The sequence below is a fragment of the Hypomesus nipponensis genome, chromosome 11 (genome assembly GCF_054491055.1).
Source record: "Hypomesus nipponensis isolate SF chromosome 11, ASM5449105v1, whole genome shotgun sequence".
NCBI lineage: Eukaryota > Metazoa > Chordata > Actinopteri > Osmeriformes > Osmeridae > Hypomesus > Hypomesus nipponensis.
Window position 1 is genome coordinate 22708213 of NC_140371.1, and position 17234 is coordinate 22725446.

General features: G+C 51.5%; 1 protein-coding gene across 1 annotated transcript in view; it reads right to left on the minus strand.

The window, feature by feature from the left end:
• mymx (myomixer) overlaps positions 1-17234 on the minus strand; it is a 35229-nt gene that overhangs the window by 10771 nt on the left and 7224 nt on the right. Inside the window, 16 exon segments of the mRNA XM_084709181.1 lie at positions 1431-1648; positions 2711-2863; positions 2996-3187; positions 3398-3536; positions 5997-6253; positions 6859-7008; positions 7200-7349; positions 7948-8611; positions 9696-10063; positions 14107-14242; positions 15456-15571; positions 15676-15747; positions 15852-15898; positions 15901-15965; positions 16058-16176; positions 16811-16894. Of these exon segments, the coding sequence (XP_084565307.1) occupies positions 1431-1648; positions 2711-2863; positions 2996-3187; positions 3398-3536; positions 5997-6253; positions 6859-7008; positions 7200-7349; positions 7948-8611; positions 9696-10063; positions 14107-14242; positions 15456-15571; positions 15676-15747; positions 15852-15898; positions 15901-15965; positions 16058-16176; positions 16811-16894 (2930 nt within the window).

A 17234-nucleotide genomic window follows, 5' to 3' on the forward strand; every position in this document is an offset into this window, starting at 1 on the left:
AGGAGGCAGATGTGAGAAGAGAAAAGCTCTGCGTCTCAGAGGATGACAAAGACCAGCCCTGTGACAGCATGCCTTGCCATGCATGCAACAGCCAGAAAACTAACAAATACCAAACTCTTCAGCACATGGCCAGAACACCCTGTCCCTTCATAAACAGATAAGAAACTGGTGTTCTCTCCCAGCATCCTGCGACCTGACACTGGTCTGGATGGATAACAGGACACGTCACCCTCTTTCCTCCTCATCTTCTCTGTACTGGGGCTTGGATTCATGTGAGAGGCTGCAGTACTGAGAAGTATTACTGCAGTAGGCAGTAGGGTGCAGTACTGAGAGGTTGCAGGAGCGAGAATATTTTTTCAACTTTAAATAAATAAAATAAATGCTAACATATTTGTTGAAAATATTTGGAGGGAAAAAGGGAAACTCTTTGGGATTTTTTTTTTCAACCTATTTGTTCAACCTTTCAAATCTTTTGAAAACCTTTTGGGAATTTTTTTTCAACTTATCCAAAAAACAATTTGAGAAACTTTTTGGGAAAATATTGGTTCAAACTTTTGGGAAAATATTGTTCAACCTTTTGGGAAAATATTTGTTCAACCTTTCAAAACTTTTGAGAAACCTTTTGGGAAAGTATTTTTTAAACTTAAAAATAAATAAAATTGAGAAACCTTTTGTGACAATATCTGTTCAACCTTTCAAAACCTTTTTTGAGAAACCTTTAGGGATTATTGTTTTTTTCAACCTTTCAAAACGTTTTTAGATAAACTTTTTGTGAAAATATTTGTTCAACCTTTCAAAACTTTTGAGAACCTTTTGGGAAAATATTTGGTCAACCTTTCAAAACTTTTTTTGAGAAACTTTTGGGGATTGTTTTTTTCAACCTTTCAAAACTAAATATTTGTTTAACTTTTAAAAAGAAAATAAATTGAGAACCTTTTTGTGAAAATATTTGTTCAACTTTTCAAAACTTTTGAGAAACTTTTTGGCAAAGTATTTTTTCAACTTAAAAATAAATACAATTGAGAAACTTTTTGGGAAAGTATTTGTTCAACCTTTCAAAACTTTTTTTGAGAATATTTCTGATTCAATGTGTTTCTGTTTTGTTAATTGTTTATTTTGTTGTTGTATTGGTATTTTTTAAATGGGTCACAGACACTCGTCCATTCTACATTTTGAATCTTGTTGAAAAATGGTTAATCGTTGTTAACGAGCGTCTGTTATCGGTCAAATGTTTCTTTTTTTTATGAGCATCCCTACTGGGCTGCATGTATGGAGGAGAGAGTTTAAACAGTTCTATTCTGAGGAGTTTAACCAGTTCTACTCTCTTACATCTGAGGAGTTTAACCAGTTCTACTCTCTTACATCTGAGGAGTTTAACCAGTTCTACTGGGTCTGAGGAGGAAGTGAAGCCGAACATTCAGCCTGCTTACATCATCCCCAGGTAGTTCCTGAAGAAGTCCTGCAGATGAACAAACTGCCGCAGTCGCCCTCTGTTCTCCATCACATTCCGGCCCAGCTCCGCCCAGGCCTGCAGGGTCGCCTGGACCTCCGTCCACAGCATGTGAACCCGCTCTGGGCACAGGTCCTCCAGGCGAGAGGCCTGCCTCTCCATCTCCTCCACCTCAACTTTGATGGCCTTATAGTCGATCTGAAGGGTGAGCGGATTAAAACACAAACGTTTGAACCAAGGGAGTCAGGAGTTCTCCCATGTCAGGGATCCTGCAGCCTGGGGCTTTCTGTACAAATGGATCTGCAGCCATATGTCCACAGCTTACAGTCTATGTAGTGTGTGTGTGTGTGTGTGAGTGAGTGTGACTAGAGTGAAAACCATATGTTTTACATATGGCCAGGAGTCCTACAGCTTGAAACGTTGACAGTTTTCTTTTTTCACAAGGCAGTAATTAATAGCACTGAGGTCTCTATGGGAGAAATATTTCATAATGCTCCTCAACAAATGGTCAGGAACACAGATTGGGGGATGCCTTCTGGATGACGGCACAGTAAAGAGAGATGAGGTCATTCCTGCTCTTCAATAGTATCGGGTCCACACAGCTGTGCATGCGTGTGATAAACCCAACGCTGCCCAAAAGTGAGTCATACAGCAGACAACCCAACCACACACACACATAAACATAAACAAATACCCCTGGTGGATAATAAACTTCAGCAGGATCTGTGTGGGATTGCATATTACAGTTGACATCATAAATTAAACAGAAAACAAGACAGGGGCTGGCTGGGTCTGCGTGGATGTGAGAAACTTTGGCACAACAGGAAACAGGCTGTGGAGCGATGTGTGAGAGGAGGGAGGGAGGGAGGGAGGGAGGGAGGGAGGGAGGGAGGGAGGGAGGGAGGGAGGGAGGGAGGGAGGGAGGGAGGGAGGGAGGGAGGGAGGGAGGGAGGGAGGGAGGGAGGGAGGGAGGGAGCGAGGGAGTAGAAAAAGGGAGTGGAGAGGAGAAAGAAGAGGACAGGAGTAAAGAGCAGTTGGCAATGTGTGTGCTACATTTACATGTAGTCATTTAGCAGACGCTCTTATCCAGAGTGACTTACAGTAAGTACAGGGACATTCCCCCCAAGGCAAGTAGGGTGAAGTGCCTTGCCCAAGGACACAACGTCATTTTGCACGGCCAGGAATCGAACCAGCGACCTTCTGATTACTAGCCCGATTCCCTAACCGCTCAGCCACTTTCGTGATGGTAGTGTGTCTCACCTCCTGCTGGTCCTGTTCCTTCTGCAGTCCCTCCAGGCCACAGTGATCTGGTTCACACTTCACCACCATGTCAGCCTCGCGCTGCAGCACCGCCCTGCCCAGCTCCCTGCTGCAGGCCACCTGCTCCTGCACACGCAGCGCCAAGCCTGCATGCTGCATGCCACACGACGCCATCCCCATGACTACCATCAGCATCACCATGACTACCATCAGCATTACCATGACTACCATTAGCATTACCATGACTACCATCAGCATCCTCATCATGAGGGTGTGGTCTCCTACCTTGCTGAGCAGCTCCAGGACAGCCTGGTCGTGGCTCTGGCTCCGGCCTCGCTCCCTCACCGTGTGGTTCAGCATCTCCACAGCCTCACGCAGCTCCTCCACAGGGTCTCCCATGCTCTGCAGCAGGGGCGCCCCCACGGCCCGCTGCAGGCCCAGCAGGGCTGCCGTGGAGACGAGCTCTCCAGAGAGAGGCTGGGAGACACGGACAAACACATACTTGTTTTTGACTCACTGAATTACTTTACATCTACAAATGTATTTGACTGAACCAGACAAAGAGGTGAAAATGTGACAAATGCCTGCAGTCTATCGACTGTATATATGCATTAAATGTATACTATATAGGTCAACGCATTCTCCCAACCACAGGATGTTGAGTGACAGCAGACGCAGCCTGCTGACCTGCTCTGAGCTTCTGTCAGGACTCCCCCTGTCTGCCTGGGTCTCCTCCAGCTCCACCCGCTCCAGGAACTCTGTCAGCATGCGAGCATCCTGCAGCTCTGAGCTGTGCTGGGTCAGCGCACTCTGGACACGCCGGAACCTGGAGCACGCACACACACACACACGCATGCACACACACACACACGCACACACACACACCGAGGGAAAACATTAACTCTGAGGTAACTGCTCTTCGGGCTGTCCACCCACACTTCCCAGAGACCCAGCCTGCCAGAGACCCAGCCTGCCAGAGACCCAGCCTCCCAGAGACCCAGCCTGCCAGAGACCCAGCCTGCCAGAGACCCAGCCTGCCAGAGACCCAGCCTGCCAGAGACCCAGCCTGCCAGAGACCCAGCCTCCCAGAGACCCAGCCTGCCAGAGACCCAGCCTGCCAGAGACCCAGCCTCCCAGAGACCCAGCCTGCCAGAGACCCAGCCTGCCAGAGACCCAGCCTCCCAGAGACCCAGCCTCCCAGAGACCCAGCCTGCCAGAGACCCAGCCTGCCAGAGACCCAGCCTCCCAGAGACCCAGCCTGCCAGAGACCCAGCCTGCCAGAGACCCAGCCTCCCAGAGACCCAGCCTGCCAGAGACCCAGCCTGCCAGAGACCCAGCCTGCCAGAGACCCAGCCTGCATGAGACCACAGACGCCAACCAGAAGACATTTCATCTTGCATAAGCACTGTTTATCTTAAGGAGTTCATACGTCTTATTTCTTCCAGATACAAACATGGCAGGACATAAAGTACTCTGTCCATCCCTGGGTTATGCTCACGGTTGGAAGGTGGAGAGAAGTGACAAGGTACTTTCCAGAACTGATGACCCTTCAGTTGAGCCACGCGCAGTATTAAACAATGATGTCATCAGTGCTTCTATCTTACAGCTGGTGAGGACAGCAGATACCTGGAGATAGACCTCTCACACTGTCCCCCCCCCCCCCCTCACACTGCCCCCTCCTGCCCCCCCCCTCTCAGACGGCCCCCTCCTGCCTCCCCCCCTCTCACACTGTCCCCTCCCCTCCTGCCCCCCCCCCTCTCAGACGGCCCCCTCCTGCCTCCCCCCCTCTCACACTGTCCCCTCCCCTCCTGCCTCCCCCCCTCTCACACTGTCCCCTCCCCTCCTGCCTCCCCCCTTCTCAGACTGCCCCCTCCTGCCCCCCCCCCTCTCAGACTGCCCCCTCCTGCCTCCCCCTTCTCAGACTGCCCCCTCCTGCCTCCCCCCTTCTCAGACTGCCCCCTCCTGCCTCCCCCCCTCTCAGACTGCCCCCTCCTGCCTCCCCCCCTCTCACACTGTCCCCTCCCCTCCTGCCTCCCCCCTCTCACACTGTCCCCTCCCCTCCTGCCTCCCCCCCGTCACACTGTCCCCTCCCCTCCTGCCTCCCCCCCTCTCACACTGTCCCCTCCCCTCCTGCCTCCCCCCCGTCACACTGTCCCCTCCCCTCCTGCCTCCCCCCTTCTCAGACTGCCCCCTCCTGCCTCCCCCCCTCTCACACTGTCCTGACACCTCCAGGAGGGATCTGCCCTGCGTGCTTCATGAATCATGAATGAAGAACCTCAGCCTCTGTATGAATGGGGGCATGGAGGATTGAGCCAGGTTATACAGAGTCTAAAACCTTCTTGTGAGTTCTAGGAATAAACATTTTTGTGGTTTATTGGGTGAGCTTGTTTTCATTAAATTAGAGGCTTGGATTTTATGAATAACCTTCTCCCTATTTTATCCTGTATATCATACAGTATTGGCAAAGTCAACTTTGCGACCACTTGGAAACACTGACAAAATTCATACTTTCTTTCCATCCCATTACCAACTCCAAAACCACAGGACACAGCCTGCATGTAAAAATGAATCCTTAACACAAATCTCCTCTGACCACACAAGTAAGAGAGTTAGAGAGTAAGAGAGTAAGAGAGTTAGGGAGTTAGAGAGTAAGAGAGTTAGAGAGTAAGACAATAAGATAGTTAGGGAGTTAGAGAGTAAGAGAGTTAGAGAGTAAGAGAATAAGAGAATAAGAGAGTTAGAGTAGAGAGTAAGAGAGTTAGAGAGTAAGAGAATAAGAGAATAAGAGAGTTAGAGTAGAGAGTAAGAGAGTTAGAGAGTTAGAGAGTAAGAGAGAGAGTTAGGGAGTTAGAGAGTAAGAGAGTTGGAAAGTAAGAGAATAAGAGAGTTAGAGTAGAGAGTAAGAGAGTTAGAGAGTAAGAGACTAAGAGAGTTAGAGAGTAAGAGACTAAGAGAGTTAGAGAGTTAGATAGTAAGAGAGTTAGATAGTAAGAGAGTTAGAGAGTTAGATAGTAAGAGAGTTAGATAGTAAGAGACTAAGAGAGTTAGAGAGTTAGATAGTAAGAGAGTTAGATAGTTAGATAGTAAGAGAGTTAGATAGTAAGAGAGTTAGAGAGTTAGATAGTAAGAGAGTTAGATAGTAAGAGACTAAGAGAGTTAGAGAGTTAGATAGTAAGAGATTTAGAGAGTTAGATAGTAAGAGAGTACTCTCAGAGGACTCTGCCTCTCACGCTGTCCCTCCCTTCCTCTCTCCTCCCTTCCCTCCCCTATCACCTCCTTCACTCACTTGTCCTCCACCTGCTGCATGCGGGCTGGGAGCTGCTCTGTGTGGGGGTGTCTCTGGCTGCTGAGCCGCTCCACCTCTCTCCGGAGAGCTTCCAGCTCCAGGCCCCGCCCCGCCACCTCCCTCTCCAGCAGACGGCTCTCCTGCTCGGCCACGCTCATGGTCTCAGGGTCCCCGGCCAAGGAGGACTCCCTCATGGACAGCTCCACAGACTCCAGCCAGGCCTCCAGGCTGCCCAGTGTCTGCAGCACCTTCACAGCCTATGGAGAGGGGGGAGGAGTAGAGGTCAGTACAGGCTTGGGAAAAGCACATCATCCAGTTAATGATTTAGGGGTGGAGGTGAGGGTGGAGGTGAGGTGTTGGTGGAGGTGAGGTGCAGGTGGAGGTGAGGGTGGAGATGAGGGTGGAGGTGAGGGTGGATTTGAGGGTTGAGGTGAGGGTGGATTTGAGGGTTGAGGTGAGGGTGGAGGTGAGGTGCAGGTGAGGGTGGATTTGAGGGTTGAGGTGAGGGTGGATTTGAGGGTTGAGGTGAGGGTGGATTTGAGGGTTGAGGTGAGGGTGGAGGTGAGGTGCAGGTGGAGGTGAGGGTGGATTTGAGGGTTGAGGTGAGGTGAGGGTTGAGGTGAGGTGAGGGTGGAGGTGAGGTGCAGGTGGAGGTGAAGGTGAGGGTGGAGGTGAAGGTGAGGGTTGAGGTGAGGGTGGAGGTGAGGTGCGGGTGGAGGTGAGGGTGGAGGTGAGGGTGGAGGTGAGGTGCGGGTGAAGGTGAGGTGCGGGTGAAGGTGAGGTGCGGGTGAAGGTGAGGGTGGAGGTGAGGTGCGGGTGGAGGTGAGGGTGGAGGTGAGGTGCGGGTGGAGGTGGTCCTCACTCTGAAACCCAGCTCCTCTGAGTCCAGCAGGATGGCAGCGTTCCTCTGGTGTCTCCTGCTCAGCTCGTCCCACAGTTCCTCCAGCTGCTCCAGGAAGCTCTGGATCCTGGAGCTGCCAGGGTGCCGGGCCAGCACCAGGCCCCGGCCCTCCTGCAGGGGGCGCAAGGGGGACGTGAGTACAGACTCCGACCAAGTCTCAAGTCAGGGTGGAGGAGCTCAGGTCATGGAACATTAGATTCTTGGCAGAACAAAACAAGTCACCCTATCCATGATGCTGTACACTGGAAAAACAGTGTACCACAGTGGAGGTCATGTGTGTCCAGACACAGCCCTGTGTTTACCTTCTTGACCACCTCGATGCGAGCTCTGTTGGAGAGGATCTCCTGCTCCAGGAGGTCTTGACGCCTCCTGGCCGCTTCCACACCCTCCTCACCCACCAGGGAGCACACCCGCGTGGCCATGGCAACGTTGTCCTTCAGCCAGGACAGGGTCTGGAGAGGGGAGGGGTGAGACGAGGGGAGGGGGGAGACGAGGGGAGGGGTGAGACGAGGGAAGGGGGGAGGTGAGGAGGAGAAAACAGAGGGGAGAGAGGTTTAGCAGACAAACAGTGAAGGAGAAGTTTGGTAACCTGTAGGATTCAGGGTCTCTGTCTCATCCTGGCTGGAAGACCTCTCAGTCCCACGCTCTGCCTGCTCACAGTCAACGCGTCTCTCAGGACGCTCCCTGGACGTGAAACAGGAAAGCGGTCTAAGCCAGCTCTACAACACCAGCTGCAGACATGACCGCCTGGTAGTTGTATAATATTAGTGGTATGATAATTATTGTGGAATTGATTACAGAGTTGTTGCGTAAGTTGTGGGCAGTTGCATAACAATCGTGCGGTAATTGAGGAGTACTTGCAGATGAGGAATGTGTAGAACACGTCTAATGTGTTCTCATCAAAGAAGCTGTTGCAGCGTCGAGGTTCAATCAGACTTCAACATCTCATGTTACAGCAGTGACCTGCTGTCCTGTCCTCATCCTGTAAACCAGTCCAGGTAAGGGGGATCAGGGTGTGTTTCACCCAGGTGCTGCAGGGGGATCACGTACCTTGTCTGCAGACAGGGTGAACTTGTGCAGCTGGTGGGGTAGCTGGGTGTGGGGTAGCTGGGTGTGGGGGTGCTGGGTGTGGGGTAGCTGGGTGTGGGGGTGCTGGGTGTGGGGTAGCTGGGTGTGGGGTAGCTGGGTGTGGGGGTGCTGGGTGTGGGGGTGCTGGGTGTGGGGTAGCTGGGTGTGGGGGTGCTGGGTGTGGGGGAGCTGGGTGTGGGGTAGCTGGGTGTGGGGGTGCTGGGTGTGGGGTAGCTGGGTGTGGGGGTGCTGGGTGTGGGGGAGCTGGGTGTGGGGTAGCTGGGTGTGGGGGAGCTGGGTGTGGGGTAGCTGGGTGTGGGGGTGCTGGGTGTGGGGTAGCTGGGTGTGGGGTAGCTGGGTGTGGGGGAGCTGGGTGTGGGGTAGCTGGGTGTGGGGGTGCTGGGTGTGGGGGTGCTGGGTGTGGGGGTGCTGGGTGTGGGGGTGCTGGGTGTGGGGTAGCTGGGTGTGGGGTAGCTGGGTGTGGGGGTGCTGGGTGTGGGGGTGCTGGGTGTGGGGGAGCTGGGTGTGGGGGTGCTGGGTGTGGGGTAGCTGGGTGTGGGGTAGCTGGGTGTGGGGGAGCTGGGTGTGGGGTAGCTGGGTGTGGGGGTGCTGCCGCCCTGAACCCCGTGGCTTGGCTCTCTGTTTCCTGTTGCAGGGGAAACACAGACATGAGACTCTAATTAGGACTTACATAATGAGGGAGAGAGAGAGAGACAGAGACAGAGACAGAGACAGAGACAGAGACAGAGACATAGAGACACAGAGAGAGACATAGAGAGGCAGAGAGAGAGACATAGAGAGACAAAGAGAGACAGAGAGAGAGGCAGAGAGAGACAGAGAGAGATAGACAGAGAGAGGGAGACAGACAGAGAGACAGAGAGAGAGACAGAGAGAAAGAGAGAGAGAGACAGAGAGAGAGACAGAGAGAGACAAAGGCTGAGAGATACAGAGAGAGACAGAGAGAGAGGCAGAGAGAGACAGAGAGAGATAGAGAAAGGGAGTCAGAGAGAGAGACAGAGAGAGAGACAGAGAGAGAGACAGAGAGAGAGACAAAGAGAGAGACAGAGAGAGAGAAAGAGAGAGAGACAGAGAGAGAGACATAGAGAGGCAGAGAGAAAGTCGGAGAGAGACAGTGTAGCAAGCCAGGGGAGTCAGGCCAGCCAATCCGACCCCGAAGGCGGGTCCATCGACTTCAATTGGGGGAGGTGATAGAGGCAGGCGGAGGCAGAAAGAGGCAGAAAGAGACAGAGAGAGGCAGAGAGAGACGAGAGAGGCAGAGAGAGGCAGAGGCAGAGAGAGACAGAGAGAGGCAGAGACAGAGAGAGACAGAGACAGAGAGAGACAGAGAGAAACAGAGACAGAGAGAGACAGAGAGAGACAGAGACAGAGACGCAGAGACAGAGAGAGACAGAGACAGAGAGAGACAGAGACAGAGAGAGACAGAGAGAGACAGAGAGAGGCAGAGACAGAGAGAGGCAGAGACAGAGAGAGACAGAGACAGAGAGAGACACAGACAGAGAGAGACAGAGAGGCAGAGACAGAGAGAGACAGAGACAGAGAGAGACAGAGACAGAGAGAGACAGAGAGAGGCAGAGACAGAGAGAGACAGAGACAGAGAGAGACAGAGAGAGGCAGAGACAGAGAGAGGCAGAGACAGAGAGAGACAGAGACAGAGAGAGATAGAGACAGAGAGAGACAGAGAGAGCTGCCAAGTCAGGCTGAACTGTCACCTCTCCCATTCTGATGGACATCTGGTGATGACACCTGCAGGGGCGTCTCCAGGGAGAGAGAAGTTCCTCTGGTCCTCATCTGGGCAGATCAGAGAGGAGGTCCTCTGGTCCTCATCTGGGCAGATCAGAGAGGAGGTCCTCTGGTCCTCATCTGGGCAGATCAGAGAGGAGGTCCTCTGGTCCTCATCTGGGCAGATCAGAGAGGAGGTCCTCTGGTCCTCATCTGGGCAGATCAGAGAGGAGGTCCTCTGGTCCTCATCTGGGCAGATCAGAGAGGAGGTCCTCTGGTCCTTATCTGGGCAGATCAGGTCTCTCCTGCTGCCCTCACCGACACCTCCTCCTCCTCCACCTCCTCCTCCTCCTCCACCCTGAGAAGACACACAGCAGACCAGTCTCACACACCACCACCATGTCAGCAGGACATCAGCCAATAGAAACTGACCTGAAATATAAACACGTCATCGCACAAAGAAGGACACAACAAGAGACAGAGAGATCATTCCACTACGTGCTGTTGCTATAGCAGCCCATGGACTCGAACGTTGCCATGCGGCTGGAGGCTGGACAACACAGAGAAGAGCCTGGAATGAAGGTCATCTTTTCCTGTAAACTGTTCTAGAAACATCCCGGGATGAGAGGCTGCCCAGACCAGGCTGACAGAGCTTCACTGGGTGTAAAGATGCTGCTGTTTGTCTTGTTCAACAGCAATAACAACAGTGTGAGCTGCTGTTAAGCTCCAGTTGAAAGCAGACTTCACAGAGCTGGGAGAACACATTACAAACTCATTACTCATCTCAACATCAACATGTGCTTCACCCCTCTGATGACTAAGAGGAGCGACTACAGCTTCATCTGCACCACCCTCAACACCACCCTCAGCTCCACCCTCAGCTCCACCCTCAGCTCCACCCTCAGCCCCCTCTTTCAGCCATCCCATTAAACTGCAACTCTTGTTTTTTCAGCTTCACATCCACATCCCAGCAGCACCAACCCTGCTTCTCTCTGGAGGGGACTCAGGGAAGGGGCCACTGCTATGGACTTTGTCAAGAATATATTAAGATTTGTCAGCTGGCAGTGAGACTGTTTAACAAGCAGTCAGGTAGGGGCGGGGTTGGCTAAAGGCCCTGGCAGCCGAGGGCTCAGGTCTGAACAGTGAGAGAGCTGGTCTGGTGTTTGGATTAGTCCTGGATGGGATGTCAAGCCAAGGAGAGGCTGAGGGTCTGGAGTCGCCCTCCCATCAGCTGCAGAGACCAAGGACCACACAGCACAGCCCTAGACACACAGCACAGCCCCAGACACACACAGCACACGAACAGCTCCAGGGCTGCACAGCCTCACACAGCACGGGAACACGTCTCCATGGGAACGAGTCTCCACGGGAACGTGTCTCCACGGGAACGCGTCTCCACGGGAACGCGTCTCCACGGGAACGCGTCTCCACGGGAACGCGTCTCCACGGGAACGCGTCTCCACGGGAACGCGTCTCCACGGGAACGCGTCTCCACGGGAACGCGTCTCCACGGCTCTTGAAGGAGAGGCCGTAACTTCCGTAAAGTCCAACATCATTTACAAACATGCCAGTCAGTGTGCAGGCCAGACTGAACTACACTGAGGCACATACCGTTATGGGTGTATTTCTGTATTCAAAGTGTTAACATAACAACCAGGCTGATGTGGCTGACAGTCTGGATAACCCTGGCTGACGTCTCCTCTCCAGAATGTGCTTCCGTCCGTCATCCCCCAGCGCTCTCCACTGTAAACAACTCCAGCTGCCCCCCCCCTCATGAGGAGATTCATGTCACATGATCATTCTCACCAGGGGAAGCAGATGTCTCTGATGTGGGCCTCTGATGTTCTTTAACAATCATCCTCACTCTCCTATAGTCTGCTGCTCTCCTCTCCTGCTGACTCCTTGCCTTTCTTTCCTCTCTCCCCTCTCTACCCTCTCTCTCCCTCTCTCCCCCTCTCTCTCCCTCTCTCCCTCTCCCTCTCTTCCCTCTCTCCCCTCTCTTCCCTCTCTTCCCTCTCTCCCTCTCTCTACCCTCTCTCTCCCTCTCTCCCTCTCCCTCTCTCTCTCCCTCTCTCTCCCCTCTCTACCCTCTCTCTCCCTCTCTCTCCCTCGCTCCCCCCTCTCTCTCCCTCTCTCTCTCCCCTCCTGTGTGTCTGGGATATCCACGAGGGTGCCCTGCTCATCTGGTCTGACCCTCAGCAGCTGGGTGCTGTTAGACACAGGCATTGGCACTGTCCATTTGTTCATCTTTCATTTTCATTTGTCAAGCGACCAGACAAGAGGCCACACTTGCTGCTGACAGTAACCCAAAGCTATCATGATCACGCACCAACATGCATCCCTGTAAATATGAACTCGTACTGTCGACACATAGAATAGCACAGAAGACGAGCGGATTAAGGAGACCAATTGAGTCAGTGTGTGTTCTGAATGTGCGTGTGTGAATGTGTAATTATCCATCCTAAAGACCCAGGCAGGCAGCTGTGTCCGGTCCATCCAATCCTCAACAACCTGCGCTCCCCGGAGTGGGACCAACGTGTTGTGAAACCGGGAGAGAAACAGCCGGCAGGCTGACTAGTGGGTGGAGCTGGCACGCAGGCCTTCAGAGCTGAGGTGCTGCTGAGGACTTCCTATTAAACCTTCCAGGAAGAGTAATGAGCCAGGCTCCCACAGATACAGCACCTAGATAACCCTGGCAGCCACACAAACAGCCACTGTTGTGAGGGGGTGAGGAGGAGGAGGAGGTGAGGAGGAGGAGGAGGAGAGGAGGAGGGGGTGAGGAGGAGGAGAGGAGGAGGGGGTGAGAAGGAGGAGGAGAAGAGGAGGGGGTGAGGAGGAGGTGAGGAGGAGGAGGAGGAGGAGAGGAGGAGGGGGTGAGGAGGAGGAGGAGAGGAGGAGGGGGTGAGAAGGAGGAGGAGAAGAGGAGGGGGTGAGGAGGAGGAGGGCAGGAGGAGGGGGTGAGGAGGAGGAGGGGAGGAGGAGGCGGTGAGGAGGAGGCGGCGAGGAGGAGAGGAGGAGGGGGTGAGGAGGAGGAGGGGAGGAGGAGGAGAAAAGGAGGCGGTGAGGAGGAGGCGGCAAGGAGGAGAGGAGGAGGGGGTGAGGAGGAGAGGAGAGGAGGAGGGGGTGAGGAGGTGGAGGGGAGGAGGCGGAGAGGAGGAGGGGGTGAGGAGGAGGAGGCGAGGAAGAGGAGGAGGAGGAGGAGGGGGTGAGGAGGAGGAGGCGAGGAGGAGGGGGTGAGGAGAAGAGGAGGAGGGGGCGAGGAGGAGAAGAAAGGAGGAGGGGGCGAGGAGAGGAGGAGGAGGTGAGGAGGAGAGGAGAGGAGGAGGGCAAAATGTCATGCCAGCACAGAGCCTGTCTGTTCACTAGCTAGCAGTACAGCATCACAGAGCCAGGAGGCCTGCAAGAGGCGAGACACACCTGGATCCAGGTTATTTCTGCCTGCGTGCCTGCCTGCCTGCCTGCCTAGGGAGAGATCAGACAGGGAGGAGAGGAGAGACAGGTGCCAGGATGGGGTCAGCAGGAGTAGAGACTACCTTCTCCTCCAGAGGCAGAGGCTGAACACTCACACTGTGCATTCAGTTTCTGAGCCTGCACAAACATAAATGACTAAATATAAACATAATGACTGTATTATTGCACACTCTCTGGTCAAGTTCAATTGACCAAAACCCCATATACCAAAAGACAGTAAACAGTGTTTGCTGTAGGTTCTGATGGTCCTGGGGGCTCCAGACTGTGATGTGTGTGTCGGACTACAGGATGAAGACTGTTGAGCTGAGAGAATCCACACCCTCTCAGCACTACATGCTGATGAACTAGTGTCTATTAATACTGCATTCATCCAATGAGTGTGTACTTATGTTACGGCGGTTAAAAGCCCACAGATGTTTTTCTAACCGTAATGTCAAAGGATATGAAAACTATTAACATTCTGTGGTTGAGGAAGAGGCCCATGTTCCCCGGCCCTCCCTGCACCTACGCTGCCCATCACAACATTACTTTTTTCATGGAAAAGTATGAATTTCTTGCGCCAGAGTACATCTCTGAACGATCTCCGTATGTGTTGTGTAAGATTTCCAGCGCAGACAGCCCTGATGTTGTTGGGAGATAGTGAAGAGTGTAATAAAACTGAGCCTAAACAGACCTCAAGTACTCTGGATCCTGTCCTGCTCCCTAACACATGGGTATTTGGACAACCTGGGTAAACAGTCAGTCAGGTCTGTCCAAAGAATAGGGACAATTGCGTCACGATCCTCAGAGCCACAGGATACTGTTTGTCAGGCTGTCGTCTGTAAGGTGAAGGCAGAAGAGAGACCAGCTGATATCTCTCTGCTAGGAGGCTGGTTCTCCCTGAAGAAAGCTGTGGTTAGTCTGGTTAAAGCTGAATACCAAGACACTCACCACAGAGCCTGTCAGACGATTCTGCTCCTCTTTCACCTCTTTTCCCAGGATTCTGTGCGCCTCAATTCCCAGGGTGCACTGCAGTTCTCTGGTTGGGGTTGTGGGGTCGGAGTGTTCCCTGGTGAATGTTGAGCTCCTGTGGAGAGAGCAGCATGGTGAGCTAACCCTGTCATCAGCTCCAGACTCACTGCCCTCAAGGCACAGCATAGAACCTCATTAAAGGACCCAAATATTCTGACAGTGTGGAGCCAAAATGTCCATGAAAAGCCAGAGATAAGAGAAGGAGCATGATGTAAGATGTGGGATCTAAAGATAGACCACAGACATGAGGCTGAGGCCGTGAGAAATGTTTGGGAAACTGCAGGCTGGAGACCTAAATCCATCAAGTTTTATTTATGTTCGTGCAAAACATGATTCGATGTTTGTGGTAAAAGGGGAAAGCGTACTGTTAACATCACTGGAAGATTAAAGGGTTTTATTACTGAGATTTTTGATGCTTGGAAGTAATCTGGTGAAAAACCAGGAACCTTTCAGTAGTTCTCCAGGTCGAACCAAAACCTTTTGGGGGGTAACATAACCTTGTGTGAAAGCTTGTTGAAATGTAGGACATTATTTCAGTTGGCTAAATGTTAAATGTTCCATTCTTCATACTGAACATTAACCATTTAGAGTGGAACACCAAATAATGCAGATGTCATCTACAATTTCCTCAACATATGTCCATTTTTAAATGTCTAAACAGTACAAGTTCCAATCCCAGCTAAGCCAACGTCCAAAATCAGCCAAGTATATAATATCTTACCAAAGAAAATTTGCCATGCAGTAAATGTCTGGATGTTTGTAAACTCACTAATAGTTAGCTCAGGGAATACATTCTGCTAAATATTTTTGTAAACATGTTTCAGCTTAACTTGAGCAGATGGTGTGAGCCCATGGCCAGATCTGAAGAGGAAGGGGTTTGATTGCTAAACAAGCCTGCTTGACTCACTAGAAGCCTGCTCTCATGGACGCACTTTAAAGATGAAGGTTCTAAGAGGAGTGTAAAAGTATGTGCCGTTTAGCACAGGTACATCCTTGTCTTTAACAGGAACTTGCAGTACTTTATTTATGATCACTGAATAAATCCCAAACCAAACAAGCTAATCAAGGTGGAAAGAATCCACCTATGCTCTTTAAACACAACTCATTATTGTTTGGAGCGGGTCTACCTGGAGACTCCAGTGCTGTTGTATTGAGAAGCGTACAACACTGGAGGGAAGCTCAGAATGAACTGTATAACCGCTAACCGACCATACCAATGTTTACTTGTTTATACTAAACATAGCCAATGTTATTTTCTGGGTGTGTACCTAATAGCCTTCTGGAGGAGTGCCCAGCTCTCCTTCACCTCTGTCTGCCTGTGAGCCACATGAGCCACCAGGGCAGGATGCAGGTTGGACAGTTGAGAAGCGCTCACATCCAGCATCTGCATTCGGAGAAGGTCAAAGGTCAAACACATGAAGGAGGAGAGAAACCCCGGAGCAGAGGAGCTTCGTACGATAACATCCAGGAGCAGAACGTGTTGCTCACCATGATGTGGCTGGCTATCTCACGGACCTCTCTGTCCCCATGACTCTCCTGGGCTTTGGAAGTGCTTTTCCTCTAAACAGAAGAACCAAGCAGAGGAGAGAGTGATGAGGATGTTTAGAGCCATATATCACAACTTACAGTACTTACGAACAATAGATCACATTCTGTCAACTTACCATGTTGTTGATGGCAAACAGGATGTTGTCTGCTTGCTGGTAGAAGAGGAGACTTCCAGAGCCAGCTGGAGGTGCTCATGAAAGTCCTTCAGATTAGACTGGATCTTCAGCCACCTGTAAACACGATACAAGTTCAAGCTCCAACACTGTCTTTTGAGGTATCTTGTGATCTAGAAGTGATCTAGGGGTCAGAGGTCAGCCCATACATCTTGTTGAGGTGTTTCTTCCTGGCGGAGATGTTCCTGCCCTCGGCCTTCCCCTGCTTCTCCAGCTGCAGGGCCAGGTGGTTGACCTCCTCATGCAGGCTCCTGTAAAGCTGCTCATCCTGCAGGACCACACCAGAGATCCTCTGTATGACTGCTGCTGCCCTAAGGGGTGCTGTAGTATGGTACTGTACTGTACTGTACTGTACTGTAGTGTGGTGCTGTACTGTGGTAATGTAGTGTGGTACTGTAGTGTGGTACTGTAGTGTGGTACTGTAGTGTGGTAATGTAGTGTGGTAATGTTCTGTGATGCTGTATTGTGGTAATGTAGTGTGGTAATGTTTCTTCCCATTAGCACTCATTTGCTTTTCACAGTGTATGCTTCATGTTTTGGCTACCCACAATGTTTTTGGGGCTATCTCGTTGTTTATGATCATTGACCTATGCATTTTTGTAAAGCTCTTTCTTGGAAGTCGCTTTGGATAAAAGCGTCTGCTAAATGAATACATGTAAATGTAATGTACTGTGGTAATGTACTGTAATGTTGTGTGATGCTTTACTGTGGTCATGTACTGTGGTAATGTAGTGTGATAATGTACTTTAATGTTCTGTGATGCTGTACTGTGTTATGTAGTGTGGTAATGTACAGTGGTAATGTAATGTGATAATGTACTTTAATGTTCTGTGATGCTGTACTGCTAGGTAGAGAACAGACAGATGATGGTGTTTCCCTCTCTCTCCCCTGACGATGCTCACCTGCTTCAAGTCCAGGACTCTCCTGGTCAGCTGCATCTTGTCCATGTTCCCTCTGAGCAGGTTCACCAGGGACGACTCCTCCTGCTGAGATACAGGAACATCTCAGCTCTTTACACACTACAGAGGCTTCACACACTAAACCTTCCTTCACTTACAGAATCGCTACTGCTGCTCCACACAAAATAAATAAGAAAGGTTGTGTTTTCCACAGGGGTGGATATGAAGTGCTACTGTAAATAAGCTTCCCGTTACTATCTGTGCTTTCATACCCACTGGCAACATGAGCTAGTGTATATCCCCCTGAGTCTGTATAAACCCAGACGATGGACCCTGAGGTGGGGGTTGTTTAGATTTTGAGGGGCCAGTGTTTCACAGCCATGAGCGTAGGAGAAGGTAAAACACGCTCTGCTTAGCAGAACTGCTA